The 16,002-nt window shown below is 38.5% G+C and overlaps 1 protein-coding gene across 1 annotated transcript; it reads right to left on the bottom strand.

The window, feature by feature from the left end:
* Positions 1-5,923: 5,923 nt before the first annotated feature.
* Positions 5,924-14,611, bottom strand: LOC110040424 (uncharacterized). Its single transcript, XM_020745662.2, has 14 exons — positions 14,545-14,611; positions 13,902-14,314; positions 13,154-13,243; positions 12,660-12,735; positions 12,183-12,246; positions 11,844-11,928; positions 11,291-11,367; positions 11,135-11,171; positions 10,409-10,472; positions 9,821-9,931; positions 9,098-9,121; positions 7,960-8,074; positions 7,115-7,207; positions 5,924-6,895 (listed from the first exon to the last, which is right to left on the bottom strand). The coding sequence occupies exons 2-14, from the start codon at positions 14,282-14,284 to the stop codon at positions 6,765-6,767; spliced, it is 1,350 nt and encodes a 449-aa protein (XP_020601321.1). The 5' UTR covers positions 14,285-14,314; positions 14,545-14,611; the 3' UTR covers positions 5,924-6,764.
* Between the last annotated feature and the right edge of the window lie 1,391 nt (positions 14,612-16,002).

Below are 16,002 nucleotides of genomic sequence, written 5' to 3'. Positions count from 1 at the left end.
AGAGAGGATGAACGAACTAGCCAGTTACTTTCATTCCAGAGAACTGTTCAATATTTAAAGCGTGGAAAAAAGAACAGATGCCAATGATTTTAGCCTACTTCGATGTTTGGGTTTTGCAATGTTTTGCAGTTAATTTGTTGTGTTAGGGTTAATAATGTTTTTTGTCCTAAAACACACAGTGAATACTAATGGTTCCTGGGAACTGAAAGAAAAGTCGTTGATTAAATGAAATTCCATGTTAGCAAGCTTAGAAAATGAAATGTACATTATTATAAAAAAAAATGTATATTGTTTTGGTAGTTTATACCCTGAGGTGCTATTTCAATATTATTTTGGTTTGTTTACTCGTGTACTCTTTCTGTTTGTCTTTCTGTCTGTCTTCTGCCTGTTTTTCTATGTGCTCTTTCTGACTTTTTCAGTGCATAATCATCGTATGTGCACACTGCACTCAAAAGTTCTGCTTTACTCAAGTGACTGATTCTGAATTTTTCTAATAATATCATTCGTTGCCCGCTCAATGCTACGAAGTTCACCCAGTTATATTATAATTATTGGATTCAATTTCGTTTTTTCTCGTTAAATTGAAAAAAAGGTAATCAATGAAAGGCGTTCCATTATTGGGATATATTTGAAATGTGTGGAAAACTAATAACATATTAACCTGCAGTGTATAGTGTTGGAACATTTTAACAACATTGATTTCCGTAGAGCTGGCGTTGTTTAATAATATACAGAGTTCCATTGTTTGACTGTATTTTTTATGAACTTTAATTTTAAATGTCAATTAAGTTCCTGCATCCATCTAAATGTTACTTAATTTTCTAACAATTGTTTCCGAAATATAAACATTTAAATCCTACCGGAAAAAAACTCCTTTTATCATGAAAATAAACAATTTCGGACACCCTCAGAGATCTTGCAATAAAATCAAAATAGGCTAGGTTAACGATGGTGAAAAAGGGATGAAAACTCGCTTTAATTGTGTCCTGAGAGCTCTACCAAGGTGTAAATAGCAGCATATTACCTGAATTTAAGAAAAGAAAAACATGGGATCAAGCAGAATTTTTAATTTCAGTTTTTGAGAATGACCATGATAGACAAATGTCTGTTAAAAAACCGCAATACAATTGATTGCAAAATGGCGAAAAGATCAGAGAAGTCAGGCATCAGAGTAAACAATTTCGCTTTCCTCCCGCTAAGCTAGGGTATTTTGAGCGGTGAAGTAGAAAAGAGACGATCCCCTCGGGCAAAATTGTATATTGGTTATGCTGTACTTTCTAAGAATTGCCCGCTGTGTGAACTTAATTTTTAAATACTGTCTTCTTTGAAGCTAAATGTCATAGAAATCAAACAAACTTGTTTCCGTCGGTTTGTTTTACAATAACTAAGTTGCATCAAAACAATTCAATTCGTTGCAAACTTTAGACTTAAGGAAGGGTTTTTCTTTTATCTATTATTGAAGAGAATTCCGTTTGCGTGTTTATTATTCGTCAATGTTCTGACTTTTGGCTCGGAAATACAGTGGAGAAAAAAATTAATCGCAAATTTTTTCCTAATATCAGGCCAAACCAGTGCGCAGCAGGTTTGGCGGGACAGAAAGCATTTCCTCACCCACGGTAAAAGTGAAGTGGCATGTATCTTGTCATCGAAAAAAAATATAGGAAGTTTGTTTGTTTGTTTTTTTTTTTCTTTCATTCTGTCTAATTATCGAAACAGCTAGCATTCATAACGTGATATCAACAGCTATAAACAAGGGACGTGCAGAGAGCAGCTCGATCGAAATCCTTGAGATCTGTGAAATAAGTTATGAGAATTAAATTGTCAGGAGATGGTAAAATCCCAAATTATGTTCGACTAGATATCCTGAGCTCTTAATCCCCACAGTAACTTTTCATTCATGACTTATAATATCACCATTAAAAAAGAAGTGAATATATTTCATAATTTAACCCTTCCGACTTATCCAAGATCAATTATTTCGATCTGTTTCGATCCAATACATGCAGAGTAAGTTTAAATAACTGAACCATGTCTGACAGCATTGGCCCGCATCACTTATCCAAACCGCTTCTTATATCAAGTATGTTATGGACTTCATATTCTTTTATTGTAATCTGCCGAATGTATAATACCGCAAAAGCAATCCAGCAAATGATATGGTCTTTGAGAAGGCATATAAAACTGATATACTAGCGTCTAATAGCCGCTATTTGGTGCTTAAAATTGCTTAGTTGTTGCAAGAAAACTTCTTGGACAATTTGGCATCAAATCTTGGCAGTTATAATTCCGTGAATATGTCATCGCGTAATATTCTATACATCTATACCTTTCTTCCAAGCGACTGGCGATGTCCAGTGACCCTTCCAAAATTAAGCTTTCTTTCAATGCTTAGGATTTAAAAACAACCACACTTTCAGGCCAGGCCACTCCGAAACATCCGAAACAATGTTTGGCACACAAAAAATGATTAGATATGAGCTATATTTGTAGCCGTAGTTTAATTATGCATTTGCCGAGTTTCTCTCATGCAGTTTCCACGGTACCCAACAAAAACATTCGACAGCGGAGAAATGTGCAAAGCCTGTTAGCTGTCGCGGATCGCTATTGGTCAACTGGCACGTGTCAATCAGCTGCCTCAGCACCAATCTCATCGTGTCAAATACGGTTATGTATCGGGTTTCCTTCGACACTTTTTTTTCGAGATGTCTCGCTGTTGTGTAAGCTCAGCTTGGTTTCTCGCAGTTTTCGCCAAACTAAAAGAAAGCAATTCAAAACATCAGATTCAAGCATCTGAATTGTTATCAATAAACATGGTGTTAAAGATTCTTGGTCTAAACACCGACGTTAATTAGTGCAACGCGCGTTCACAAAATAAGTTCAGAAAAACAAACTATCCGCTAGAAAATTCAAAAAATAAGCGAATCAAGTTTGAAAAATGTTCATAAAGTGAACAAATGACTGAACTAAAAGTGAACTAAATGACAAGATTAGCTACGATTCCTCGATGTAAGCTTTGTATTTACTAAAAATTTGAGCACAGAAATGGATAAGATAAATAATTTATACCATAACGCTGACGGAGGTACTTAATTTAGCCTAACGGTGTGAATCTTATTTAGATTCGTAATGAATAAGCCATTGAAAAGAAAAATCATCACTGGTGTAAATCTGGCGAGTGCATTGAATAAAATAAAGAATGTTAACAAACTTTTAAAATATATAAAATATATTTTACATTTTTTTTCTGACTTAGAATTTAATTACATAGTACAAGAGGCTGAAAAAGTCATCTGTGAACTTTACCAAACAATTTCTGTATCAGTTACCAAATCTATACGCTGTCTAACAGACAGGTGATGAAAACAAGAAAATTATCAACCATAGAACTAGCATTGGATGTTAAACCGTGTTAACTGTAGTTTTGAACTCAAGAGACGTGGTGCATGCGAAATATCGATACACTGAGGGGCTATATTCACGAAGTTTTAGGCAAATTCAGCGCTATCTAACTGGTTATAGAGTATAACTGAAATATCACAAAAGTGGATTAAAACTGTAGCAGAACTCATAAGAGACACAAAAGCGAACTGAAAAGGGCATGGATGGGCGAAATTAGAGAAGATTAAAACGGTTGCGTTGGGGGTAAACTTGCAAAATGTCGGCCCAACTTTTTCAACTTTATCCCAATACGTATGAATTAGAGTGTTATCGCACAGAATCGAACTCATTCTCGTTTGAAGGGTGATCGAAATTTGTCCTTTAAAAGCCCTGTTGCTGTGCCTTCCTACTTTATAGCCCCTAATTAACGCAAATAAACAGACTTACCTAAAGTACTGTGACCTGCTCCCTTAAAGATTTAGTGACTTCAATGATTGCCTACGGCCGGCTGACCATCTTTTAAGCACGCCACCGGTTTTCGGCGAAAGTTAATGAATCCAGATGTTTCCATATTTTCCCTTCCAGTTTGAAACTCCGACTGAATGATTCAAAAGGAAAACTTGGAAAATATGGTAGGCTGAAAACAACTTGACTCCCACCTGCTAATAGTACGTCTTTGAAAACGTATAAATATTTTGTTTTAACTGGGCACGACGCTTCTAAAAAGCCAACACTAGTATCTGACTCTCACCGGGTGCTACTGAACATTGGCCGCCAATTTGTGAACCCATATTGAGGCAATTTATCACTACTTCTAACCGAAAAGGGAGGCATTTTGTTCAATCAATCAATAAATAGCATATATTTATTTATTTATACATGCATGGTGATTAACGTAAAGAGCACCTAAACAGCTGATGTGACCATGATAAAGAAATTAAATGCTGTTTACATCAAGATGATAATTCGAACTAAAAAAAATCCATCTATATTAAAATTAAACTGGAATAAAAATTTACATTAAAAAGAACATGCATTATAAAAGCTAATTTTTTTGTTAATAACGTTATCAGTCAAAGATGAAGTCGTCGCGCTCTGAGGCGAGATTTTTGTTTCAAATGACACAGGCGAGAATCTTTAGAGCTAGCTTGTCTCTAAGCGTTTACCGAGGTAACTATTTTGTGTCAGCCTGTGCTAAACGCTGATTCTCGGTGGCTCTCTCCATCCAGGAGCATAAACGCTTGGGTTCGGTGAACTGTAACAGATGAGTTGGAAAACGGAAAAAAACGCAGATGTTCGCTCTCGAATACAGCGGCATCGGATCCTAATATCTTTTGTCCTTGCAAAATTTAAGTTTATTGGAAATCATTGGCCATAAGGGTGGTTTGTTGATTTAGTTGGTTTGTATGTCTTTCTTTTAACTGTCTTCGTCAGGCTAGAGCTAGTGAGCTCTAAGTTTAGAACTAATGAGCTCGGTTCCCCAACGTATATCGTCGTCGCGAGACCGGAAGCAGTAAGGATAAAAGTGTAGAGGAAAAACCTCGTTTTCGCTTTTGTTATAGATTGAAACTGTTATTCAGCGATTAAATGCCGTTAATAAACCTTACTTTGCAAATACAATGTTTATTTTTTGAAGGTGAAAAATTTGTTTGACTATATCATTACTTAGTCTGTCTACACAGACTTTACATTTTTTTTGTTTTTCCCTGGCCAGCCCCACCCCGTTGCGTTTTAGCGCGTGTATTCCACGCGCCGGTTTCTGATATCATCGCTAAGCTTGCGATCGCGAAGAACTCAAGACAAAATAGTGGGTCTGTGGACAGACTAATCATAATTCATAGCAGGACGACGCCAACCGGAGAAAAAGAAGGGAGTGGTCCAACAGAGATAATCAGATGAATGTATTATGTTTCAACGCCAGCGGAAATTTCGGTCGGAATTCAAATACTCCCCAATTCTATTTTCCTTGGTTAGTCCCACGGGTCTATGGCCGGTTGGTGTGGCATGATAGAAAGCAGCCCTTGTCTCGTCATGTTACAGACGGAAGTAGGTGCGAAACCGACCGACGAGGCTACATGCTCTGTGAGCAAGACTCAAAAAAGTCTGCATACGAGCATGGCCCCTCAGGCCGGCGCTTATCTCCGTTTTCTATAGCATGAAATGACTAGGAATATTTCTACTCCCCCCTGGATGGGATGCTAGTTCATCGCAGGGTTACCCCCAGCATCAAATTTTCCGGTGCCCATTTATACACCCGTGTGGAGAGAGGCACTGTCAGAGTGAAGTGTATTGCCCAAGAACACAATGTTCCCGCGGCCAGGGCTTGAACCCGGACCGCTCGATCCGAAGAAAAGCACACTAACCACAGGACACCACGCCTTCACCTGTGAGCAAGATAAGGTTTACATTTTCGCAGACATTGCCTGATATCGTGAAGATAGTGTATTGTAGGATGACAACCTTCTGCTGTAACTGGGTCTTCATTACTTTCAATACTTCACTCCGTTCATTTTCCAACAAGCCTAGGATAACAGCGACAACCACACACAATAACATCTTATGTTTACCAAAACAATTGTGATAAATTACAGAAAAAAATCCAATATAAATGACATGTTCGAGTGCGTCAACTATTAGCACAAAAAATACTGCTGCACAAAAAGCTGCATTTTAACAATTAACGATCTCAAAAATTCTTAAGACGTTAAGTCCATTTTCGCCAGTCATGCTGAAAGTAAAATACCGATGTCGATATTTTTTTCCAAAACGATGATGCACGTTAATACCCTCCATAAATTGAGTACTGCTTGGAGAACTAATTTACCCATGTGTTTATCTTTCCATAAAACGTTTTCTTAAGAAACTAGAGCTTTGGTGCGCGCGTCTGCCGAGAATGGAGTAACACTAATTTTTCAGTGAAGTTTTAAAAAAGTACAGTAGTTCTACTCGGTCCACCAAACCGTTGAAATGGTACCATCGTGGTATTCCTTCCACGGTTACAAGTTCCCTATGGGTGGGGAGGGGGAGGTGCAACACACAGGGAACAACATAGAACTGCGGTAGACAGAGTACTTAATTTATTAATCAGCAGTATCTAGACTGAATCACTACCAGAAGCGTACGGGCACGTATGATTCGGATAGAAGGGTCACGTGACAGCAGCTGGATAAGTCCTCCACTCCAGGGTAGGGCAGAGGATTGATATCCCCCCGCCCTCCCGACGATAGAACCTGATCTCCTACGGAACTGACACGGTGTCTGTCGGCGGAACTGATAGAGTCAGAGTGCGATGGAAGCTTGCCCTGTTTAACACACCACCGGGAGCCGAACTATTTGACGATGGGGGACGCAGCTCTGTCGGTCGGCCAAACCAAACACTCGCTCGCTCAAGGTCTGGGCAGCACAACATCGGGGAATGTGTTCTCTGCTTCTCTCACTGCATCCTCAGGGAAAAAGGCTGCCACACACAGTTCTAACGCCTTAACCCATCCCTGGTCAGGCATGTTGTTATTCTTCCCTACAGAAGGATGAGAACAATAACACATAAGTGAACGTGATCTTACGAGTTGAAAAAACACTTCTCGACTATCAAAGCTGTCAATGAATTTCTGAGAATCTGCGACGAATTCTGATCCAATGTTAGTTTTGCAGGACCTAACGATAGTATGGGCATATCGTTGAATCATTTTAGCATTACTATAAAAGCGTCCTCTTATGGCAAATGCAAGTAACTTACAAAATACTTCTTTAAGTTCCACTGTGTGTGATGTAGGAGTGTCATCTTCCATCACTTCTGCACTTCCTTGAAGCACTACAAACAGAGTACCGCCTGAAACCAAAGGTAAAATATCGGTAAAGTACTGACCAGAGAAAGGCAATGTCTATAAAATCTTTACTTACGTCAAAGACAGCCAACCTTTTTTGATGAAACGTTGGTATAAAGAGTTAACAACGTAACAAACGAAAATTCTGCTGCAGTTCAGAATGCTCGCAGTTGGACTATGAAAAGCTGAGTAACGTTGCGACTGAGATCAGTTGAAACTGTTTTTGTGTAGTTGACATAGCTTCACTTGTCCCAAAATATTGGATCAACAACTTTGTACCTCTAAACTGGTAACCATTTTCATTGACATGAAGTATAAACCGGTATTTTCTCTATCAGCAATCCTTGTTAAACTGTAGAAGTTTTGTTTAAAAAAATGTGTTTTTCCAATGTTGTTGTTTACAGCGGTCAATGCGTTTAGCTACACCTAGCTAGTTCACAGGCATCCCACTTAAACTGAAAGAAACAAACATATTAACTGGCAAAATAGGCTTAAGAATCCCAACTGGCAAGAGGCAGACCAATTGACTATTTACAAGCAGGACCGAGGAGTTGAACCAGGGTCTACCGAGAATTAACTCCAGCTGTCAAATCCGGTCAGTAATCACTCGGCCACGCTGCCTTTTGTAACATGAAGCAAATATGAACACGTGATCCAAGGTCCACATCATTGCCGTCGTAATTACGCAAAGTCCCTATTTCAAAACAAGTGAACCTCTCAAAGGATACGAAAATACCGACTACAAAAGTGAACTTGCCTTCTTGGTACTGTCTGGTTGATAACAGCTCATTATCAGCTTGTACTTCCTTGATAACCATGGACAAAGCGAGAATGTACAGGAATCCTGGTGGGCAATCTTTGAATTCTTCTGTCTGTAAAGAAAATTGCATTTTGAAAACAAGATTATCACGCCGTATTTCACAAAAAAATTAATATCACACATGATTAACAGTGCTTGTGCTGAAATAAGCGAACTCAAGCATCGAGCGGATTTGTCGTTGTGGCCTGACAAGAGAAGAAGAAAACGGTGTACAAAGAGTGAAGGATGAACTATGACAGATAAAGGATGAAGGTCACAGAATGAAGGATGAAGGATGAACCATGACCAAGGAGGTGAAGAATGAAGGATTATGATCATGGTTCAAGGATATGGGATAAAGGATGAAGAATGAAGGGAGCGGTGGAACAAGGAAGATGAAGCATGAAGCATTAAGGATGGGGGACGAAGGGTGAAGAACAAAGGAGGCAAGATGAAGGACGAAACAAAACTATCATTGACCAGAGAGCGAGGTCTTTACGGGAAAATCTTAAACGAGACCTTGCCGTAACAACCGAGCGATTGCGAGGTCAATACTGTAAGGCCAAAGTTTGAGATTTTCCCGTAAAGACCAAACGTTCGAGGTTAATAAGTTGTTATTATATGGCTTTTTGCCTTGGTTGTGCAGGGCCGTAATCGGCCCGAGGGCTTTACGGAAGAATAATGCCCTAGAATAAGCCAATCACTGCGCGCGTTAAATCGTCTGCAACACAAGCCATAAAATTAATATATGATTGTAAGGTTGTGACTGCTTATCATGATTACGATCACCCTTCAAGACACGCTCTCGTTTTAGGGTACTGCAGAACAATATACAAGGATAACATCTCTACCTATTGACTTCAAGTACCCTCTGAGTTCAGTGGACTTTAAACATTAGGCTATAACTGCCCTTGCCGAGCTGGACAAACAGATTTGTTATCTTCTTTGAGTGTACGTATTTGGCGCTATAATTGGCTATAATTTGACGCTATATAAACATTTTTATTATTTTGTTATTAGAGTAGCTTGTGTCAATGACTGATTCAGAACTGTATGCATAGAGTTCTCTTTACATTCCTCGCGTTGTGTTACTCACCTGCTTTAATGTCATCCTCAAAATCTAAAAAGAGAGAGAGAGAGAAAGCAAAGAATATCATGTAAATAAATGCACTTAAAATCCCCATTTCTTGAACCTCCAAGGGAAACGAAAATTAGTTCAAGAAATCAAGCGTCCGAGAAATCGGGAGTAAAATAACAGTGAAGTAAATCCAAGGGAAACAAGCTTTGATTGAGTTTTTAGGAGGTTTGAGACCCCAAGAGTTTGTGTAATAGGGGTTCCATTCCTGTAATCCACGGTACCAACAACCCTGTTGAATAATCAACAGCTACGCCTGGTTTCACCAAGTCAAGTGTATTGAACCATGTGCAAGCACATGAGTCCAGAAAAACACCGAAAAATCAAATGCAAATACAATGATCAAAGATTTTAAGCACCCCGAACCTCAATTAACAGGGGTTTCATTAATGGCCAATTGCACCAGGCAAATTGGCCAGCTGTGAGGATGATTTTGCCTGGCTTGTTTAGCCATCTAGTGGAAAGTTTTTCTTACAAAGAAATTTAGTTCAATAGCTTTGCAAGCCTGTGAAAACCAGCTGCATGCCTGGTGAAAGAGTTAATCAGGAAACCCCTGCCTAAATCATCTGTACTTATGGGGATGTAGATGAAATAAGGATTTTCCTGACAAACATGGTTTTAAATCCTAAGGAAAATGAATGTGAAGTGTTGTGGTGTTCCACAAGATAGAAAGCAAGATCAAACCTCCAGATCCAAGGCTCCTCCATACTTTAAGTAAAGTTCATCAACTCTCTGATTAACCTGCTGTTTCCACTTAACACTTAGCTCGCGGAGTAGAGTGGCCTCAGCTGGGAACTGTAAAATGAAATCATGGTAAGTTGTGTCATGGTTAAAGAGTAGTCACTGGACTTGGTGGGGTGAGATCCGGGGAGTTTATGTTGTGCAAACAATCAGACTAGAAGGACTACACCCTGAATACTAAATGACAGTAGAAAAATTATCTAAGCCAGGAAAGCATTGCAAACAATGATAGAAAGATGTACACACATTACAGGTGGCTTTCAACAAATTCAAACCTGCAGCTTCCTGCAACTAGTCAGGCGTGATATCCACTACACCACTGGGTCAACCACGTTGGATATGTGACAACTTACAGATGTGAGAAGATCGAGTGTGGCCAACCCTAGGGGCATTTTTATTTCAAGAAATCTGTTTCTTTCATGGCTAAATCACTGAATCAGGGTTTACAAAATCTAGCAAATAAGTTGCAAGAGTCAAAATTGTGGTTAGTTGCTACTGTTAACTCTTCCAAAATATTACTAGTTTCCAAACCTGACTGACAGCATCATGGAAGTTTTCCTCTTTAAGCATAATAACCTGGCATGGGCCAACTGCCCTGTGGATTATGAAAGTATATGTAGACTGTGGACCGGAAATGTTTATGTGAGAAGCGAAGCTTTGAGGGCCAATATGCTAGTTTTCAAGACATCAGATTTTCAAGGGGCAACTATCAGACCGATTGTTCCAAGACATAAACACTGTATCATTATTGTTCACCACTAAATTTTCTTCTATGTGCCAGTTCAAAAATCATAAATTATTTTCAACTTTTGTAGATGAAAGGTATGAAAGCCAAAAGTAAAATTTGAAAAAGAAAACAGACAAAAACCCACTAAATGCAGATCAATCGATCTTTAATTTATTTTCCTATGAAGCCACTTGCTTACAGCAAAAATTTTCACAGACATGAACAATCCATCCTCATATTTTCCTCGGATGGGCACTATGGGAAGATAGTGTCTCTCTGCCAAAGTACTGATGAACACTATCGCATAACCTGATGAATTTAATCCAATAAGAATCACACAAAATTTAGTGGTGAACTATAGTGGTTGGTACATGTAGTTGGTGAGTGGTGAGGCCCAGTAGGAAGTTATCAAAGTCAGTATAAACTGGTAATGTGCAATCTATTGTTTTAGCACAACCCAGTGAGTTTTCTAGATCAAACACATGTCATTTATATATAGAATTCTCTTCCATACAATGTAGTTGTCCTACCTAACAGTGGATCTTCTCTCAGTTCCAGCGAAAAAACCTGCCCATCAAAATATATTAATGTTAAAATTGACATAAAAGTACTTAAGACTTATAATAAAAAAAAAAAAGGACTTGCCCAGTTACATCATAATTTTCACATCTTATTGTCACTGGTACCTTCTTCACCAAATGAGAAACCTCTGCCTCCAGCATCAAATGTAGCAAGCTCCTGATTGCCTGTTGAAAACTTCACCCTGCATACAAGAACAGTTACCGGTAGCTCCAATTAACTTGATCACTGATCAGTTCTAAGTGCTAAAGAACATGGAATGGATTTGCATTTAAACTTCATGGTGCCTCAAATGGAGGTTTCTTTCACTAGGGGCTGTTCATTGAGCCCTGCTAAGGGCATAATGTTGAGGATATACATGTACAGGATTTGAAATACCCAAGTCAAGCAGCTGTAGTTTGAAACTACACATTGTTTAACACTATCTGAGAATGCTATGTTTACCCATAAATGCCTTGGGCAACACGACCCCAGATGCCTCAAATTAGTTAAACCAGTCAAGTCTGCATGCGAGCCAAGTGGCCCATCAGGCCGGAGCTTATCCCGGTTTCTAAAGTTAAACCAGTACATGGCTACTATTACATATGCAGAGATCTTATAACTTATGTGAAAATTATTATTATAAATATTTAGAGTTAATATTTAATTTTGTATACTTACTGTCCACGAACTAGAACAAACATTTCTTCTCCTTTCCACCCTTCCTTGAAAATTAAGCTGTCAGCAGGATACAGTACAATAATTGCTGCAGCAAAGTAAAGGAAATGGAATTTTTTCTCAGTTAAGTCACTAAATTCCTCCAGTGAAACATAATAAATAGAATATTGTATTCTTAGTTGCAACCTTTCACGCAATGGATTGCAAATTATTTCAAAAATTTTGAGAAAACTATCTTCACTTTTTAAAAATTAACCAACTTTTTCCATCCACTGTCCTGAGAGCACATTAAATTTAAGAAGATGATACATTTAATGTTTTCAGAATTTCAAAATATCTGACCTGGTTTAATAGTGTTGACTACAGAGACCAGAGACTCTTTTCTCCAACCATGTACAACTGGGGACTAAAAATATTACATTATTACTCAATCATAATGGATAATGTCAAACAACAACATGATCCATGTCAGGGAGGGGGGGGGGAGAGACTTGACCCATAATTGGGTATAAGGGTTTTGCTAGAGGTTTGACTCTGACTCTGTTTCAGACAAGAGCCGGCCTGTTCAAGACAAATAACTGGGTGTCATTTAAGTATATTTGGCAATCCCAAATAATTTTATTATTTGAAAATTACCCAGTGTTGACTTATGACCTGCTAAATATTGGCAGATATGTCACGGCAACTTGTTTAAACCAAACATTTTAACAAGTGCAACCATGCAACCAAAGCATCCTAAGGACAGGCTCAGACCATTTTATGGACAGACTTACATAACATCATACATGAGTAACACCCTGATCAGTACAATCAACTAACCTTTTGTAAGACATCTATAGCAATCTCCTTTGACAGCTGCTGGTTGTCAAACAACTTACTGGTATCAAGGTATCTCCTAAAATATTTGATATTGAAAAAGATCTTGATTATTGTCATAACATCTGCTGGAGTACAAAACTAATTTATCCCCATCTTTGCCACTGCTGCTAGTTTATACATTACACTAGCAACCATGCATCTACTGTAGAAAGATAATAACTGAGTGATAAAACCAGTTGCAGAAAAAAGAAAATGATCAACCAGGAGGAGAAACTGTCTTAAATTTCAAAGGCTTGCACAGGCATGTCTGAGTATCAATAGAAAATTATATTGTTATGAAAATTATAAAACTTAATTTGAACTTCTGAACACCAACAATCATGTACCACTTAGACAGGGGTAATAATAATATTTATAAAATAATTTTAACAAGAATGAAATTATTAACAAAGCTGTAAATTGCTGCTGAAAAATTTAATAGTATCATAACTGACCTCTGTTGAAACCATTGCAGAAGAGTTATCTCACTGGGAAATGCAAGTAGCTGACGAGCATCAATGGTCTTCAGAAGTAATATCACACACCTGAAATTAAATGTACTTTTCAGTAAGTATGCATGCTGTGATTGGTTGTTAAATGGGCCAATCTCACTATAACTTTGGTTTTGTTGTCAAAATGTCTTGTGATTTATTGCCCATTTTTCTGGATTTTTCAAACAAACATGTAAATTGTTTTGTTTTCTAAAAAACAGTGGTATTAAAACAAGACTATGATTTTGAATTGACCTTAACAGTCATGTGACATACAATGCCGATATAATTATAGAATTTTACTTTCACTTTTTCAAGCTTTTTGTTGCTTTATTTGAGGTTCACAGTGTTTCAGCAAGAAGAAGCGCAACACATGAGTGCACATGTTCATGCTGTTTCCTCATAATTATCATGCTGAAATACCTTGAGCTTTAACCAAGCAACTGTAAACCACCAGGATCATGTGCAGTAAAGGCATCTTCAGTCGAGTGTTGATTGAAACCCTCCATCAACTCTTTATCAACCAAGTATCAATCGAGATGTTGATTGAGTGTCGATCAAGGGTATTGATCAACACTTGACCATGGATGCCTTTAGTACGCATGATCCAACCACCATTACCCATTTACCTTTCCACATGCCCCATACACTTAAACGCTTTTGTGAGAAAACCCTTCTCAAAACAACCATATACCTTAGTTAAGATTGATACCTGTTAGTTGACCACACATCAGCAGTGCAGTTCATGTTAAACAGCACAGAAACCTCTCCAAAGCAATCACCTTCTTGTATTTCCCTCAAGACAAACTTCTGGTTCTCGCTGTAAACAGTTACATTCCCCGACACAAGCACATGAATCCCTAATGGCTCATGGCCTTTACTAAGTAAACGTTCTGGGGCATCCTCTGTCTCTTTCAGCTCTACACGACGTATGACTTCATCACGAACTCTTCTGTCCAGGGTGATAGGTAGCGTGTTTAAACATTCCGTGAGCTTGACAACAGCTTCTGGTGGAAGCACGGGATTTATAGATGATGCTAACTGTGGACGTACTATCTGACTTTCTCTTCTTCTAGCACTTTGTTTGTTACCCATATCCAATCAAATTCATGAGTGTTTTTAATCCTGTTGCAAATAGGAATTTACCAACAAAATAACTGAAATCAAAACTGAATAAGAACTTTTAAAAGCTTTTTAACAAGATGTTTTTCTTTTTCAAAACAGTAATGATAAGACCATGCAAGTTGCTCTCCGCACTAAGACTACTAACAAGTCCACGTCTGCAAAGAAATTACGTTAATGACCCGTCTGCGTTTAAATACATGTGCAGGCAAACAGATGGATTAAAAGCTAACCTTAGCAGTCTTCGTGAGCCTAACCCGCGGCTGATCAGCCATGTTGATTTTCTTTGCTTGCGAAGCATTCTGGTTGATCGTACCCAGTTGTCGCGCAGCGATTATTTTCCCGCTCTTTTCCACGAAAATCACTCAGAAGTTTAGCAGCTAGCAGCTGTCGTAAGCTGCTATTGTTTTATTATGGCTGGTTTGCAGTGTCACGCCATCAAAAATAAAAATCGTAACCATTCAATAAATTAAGTCAAGAAGCCGAGATATGAAAGATGATTGATATATAAATAACCTCGCCAAGTTTTAAGTCTCTACGGTTTTCCATCCGCGCGTTATTCGGAAAAGTGTTTCACTCAAATTTATAGAGCTTTGTGGGCGAGCTTTGTATGGTGTCGCCATGTTTGTGCCCCTCGGAGGGACACAAACTTGATGGCGGCCGTAAAGTAACAGAAACATCTGTCATTGAGTTTTGCCCCTGAAACGAAACGTTATTACTCTAGAGCTCCGATACATTGAAATTAATACTTTTTCTAGAGCAAGAAGTGTTTAGTTAGTAAAAACTTGAGCAATAACTCATCTTTTGACCTACTCGACAGCCTTATCGAGCCGCCATTTTAATGTCACGCAACGCAGAAACTTGGAAATTCCGACTGCTCCATTACATAATGAGGAACCCTGTCGGGCTTAAACGTTACAAAACGTCAAGTTATTAGAGGGTGTTACATCTGATGAAACTAAAACTTCACAAGGATTGGTAATTTCTTATTTTGGAAATTGATGACGTCACATGAAAACCGGCAATTGTAACGTACAGCTGTTATTTTTTTAAGGCCTGGAGATTGTTTCTGCTGTTTGTTCTGTTGTTTCTTTGAAGGGTCTATCAAGCCATTCATGTGAGACCTTACGAGAGCTGCCACATGACCCAAATCACTTGCTGCGAGTGAATTCCAGATAGGCACAAGGAACGATGCTGTTAGTGAACCATATGACTTTTGAGGAGTCTGGGTAATTTGGTATAGGCATAAACGTTTTTTTTTTTTTTTTTTAACCTCTCATGCATTAGGATTTTTTTTCCTTGGGACGCGTCAGTATGCAATGGGTCTGCAATCAGATGATATGTCAGTTAGAGTTTTTCTCCGTGTAACATGCTTTTTTAGGCTCTCCAACCTAGGAGGACGTGCATTATTTTTTTTTCTCTGTTGATACAAGTATTCCTGCAGAATTTTTGTTTCAAAAGTGAAATGGTCCATGGCTTAGGGTGAATTTCTCCGGGCTCTGACCCTTCACTCCGTCACCTCACCACCTTTATATTCTGGCATACAAATGACGCTACTTTTTAGTGCGCAAAACAGTAAAACAGTACGCAGATGTTATCTGCATCACGCAGCAATCTCAGTTACCACAGTCTCTGGTCCTTTTGGTTAGCAAGACCCCTGGGAGAAATCAGAAGGTAAGCCAGTTCTCGAG

Source organism: Orbicella faveolata, unplaced genomic scaffold, assembly GCF_042242905.1.
Source record: "Orbicella faveolata isolate gen_17 unplaced genomic scaffold, um_ofav_v1 contig_12, whole genome shotgun sequence".
In the NCBI taxonomy this organism is placed as follows: domain Eukaryota; kingdom Metazoa; phylum Cnidaria; class Anthozoa; order Scleractinia; family Merulinidae; genus Orbicella; species Orbicella faveolata.
Note: the sequence above shows the minus strand (reverse complement) of the source record. Positions and strands in the feature narration are given on the sequence as shown.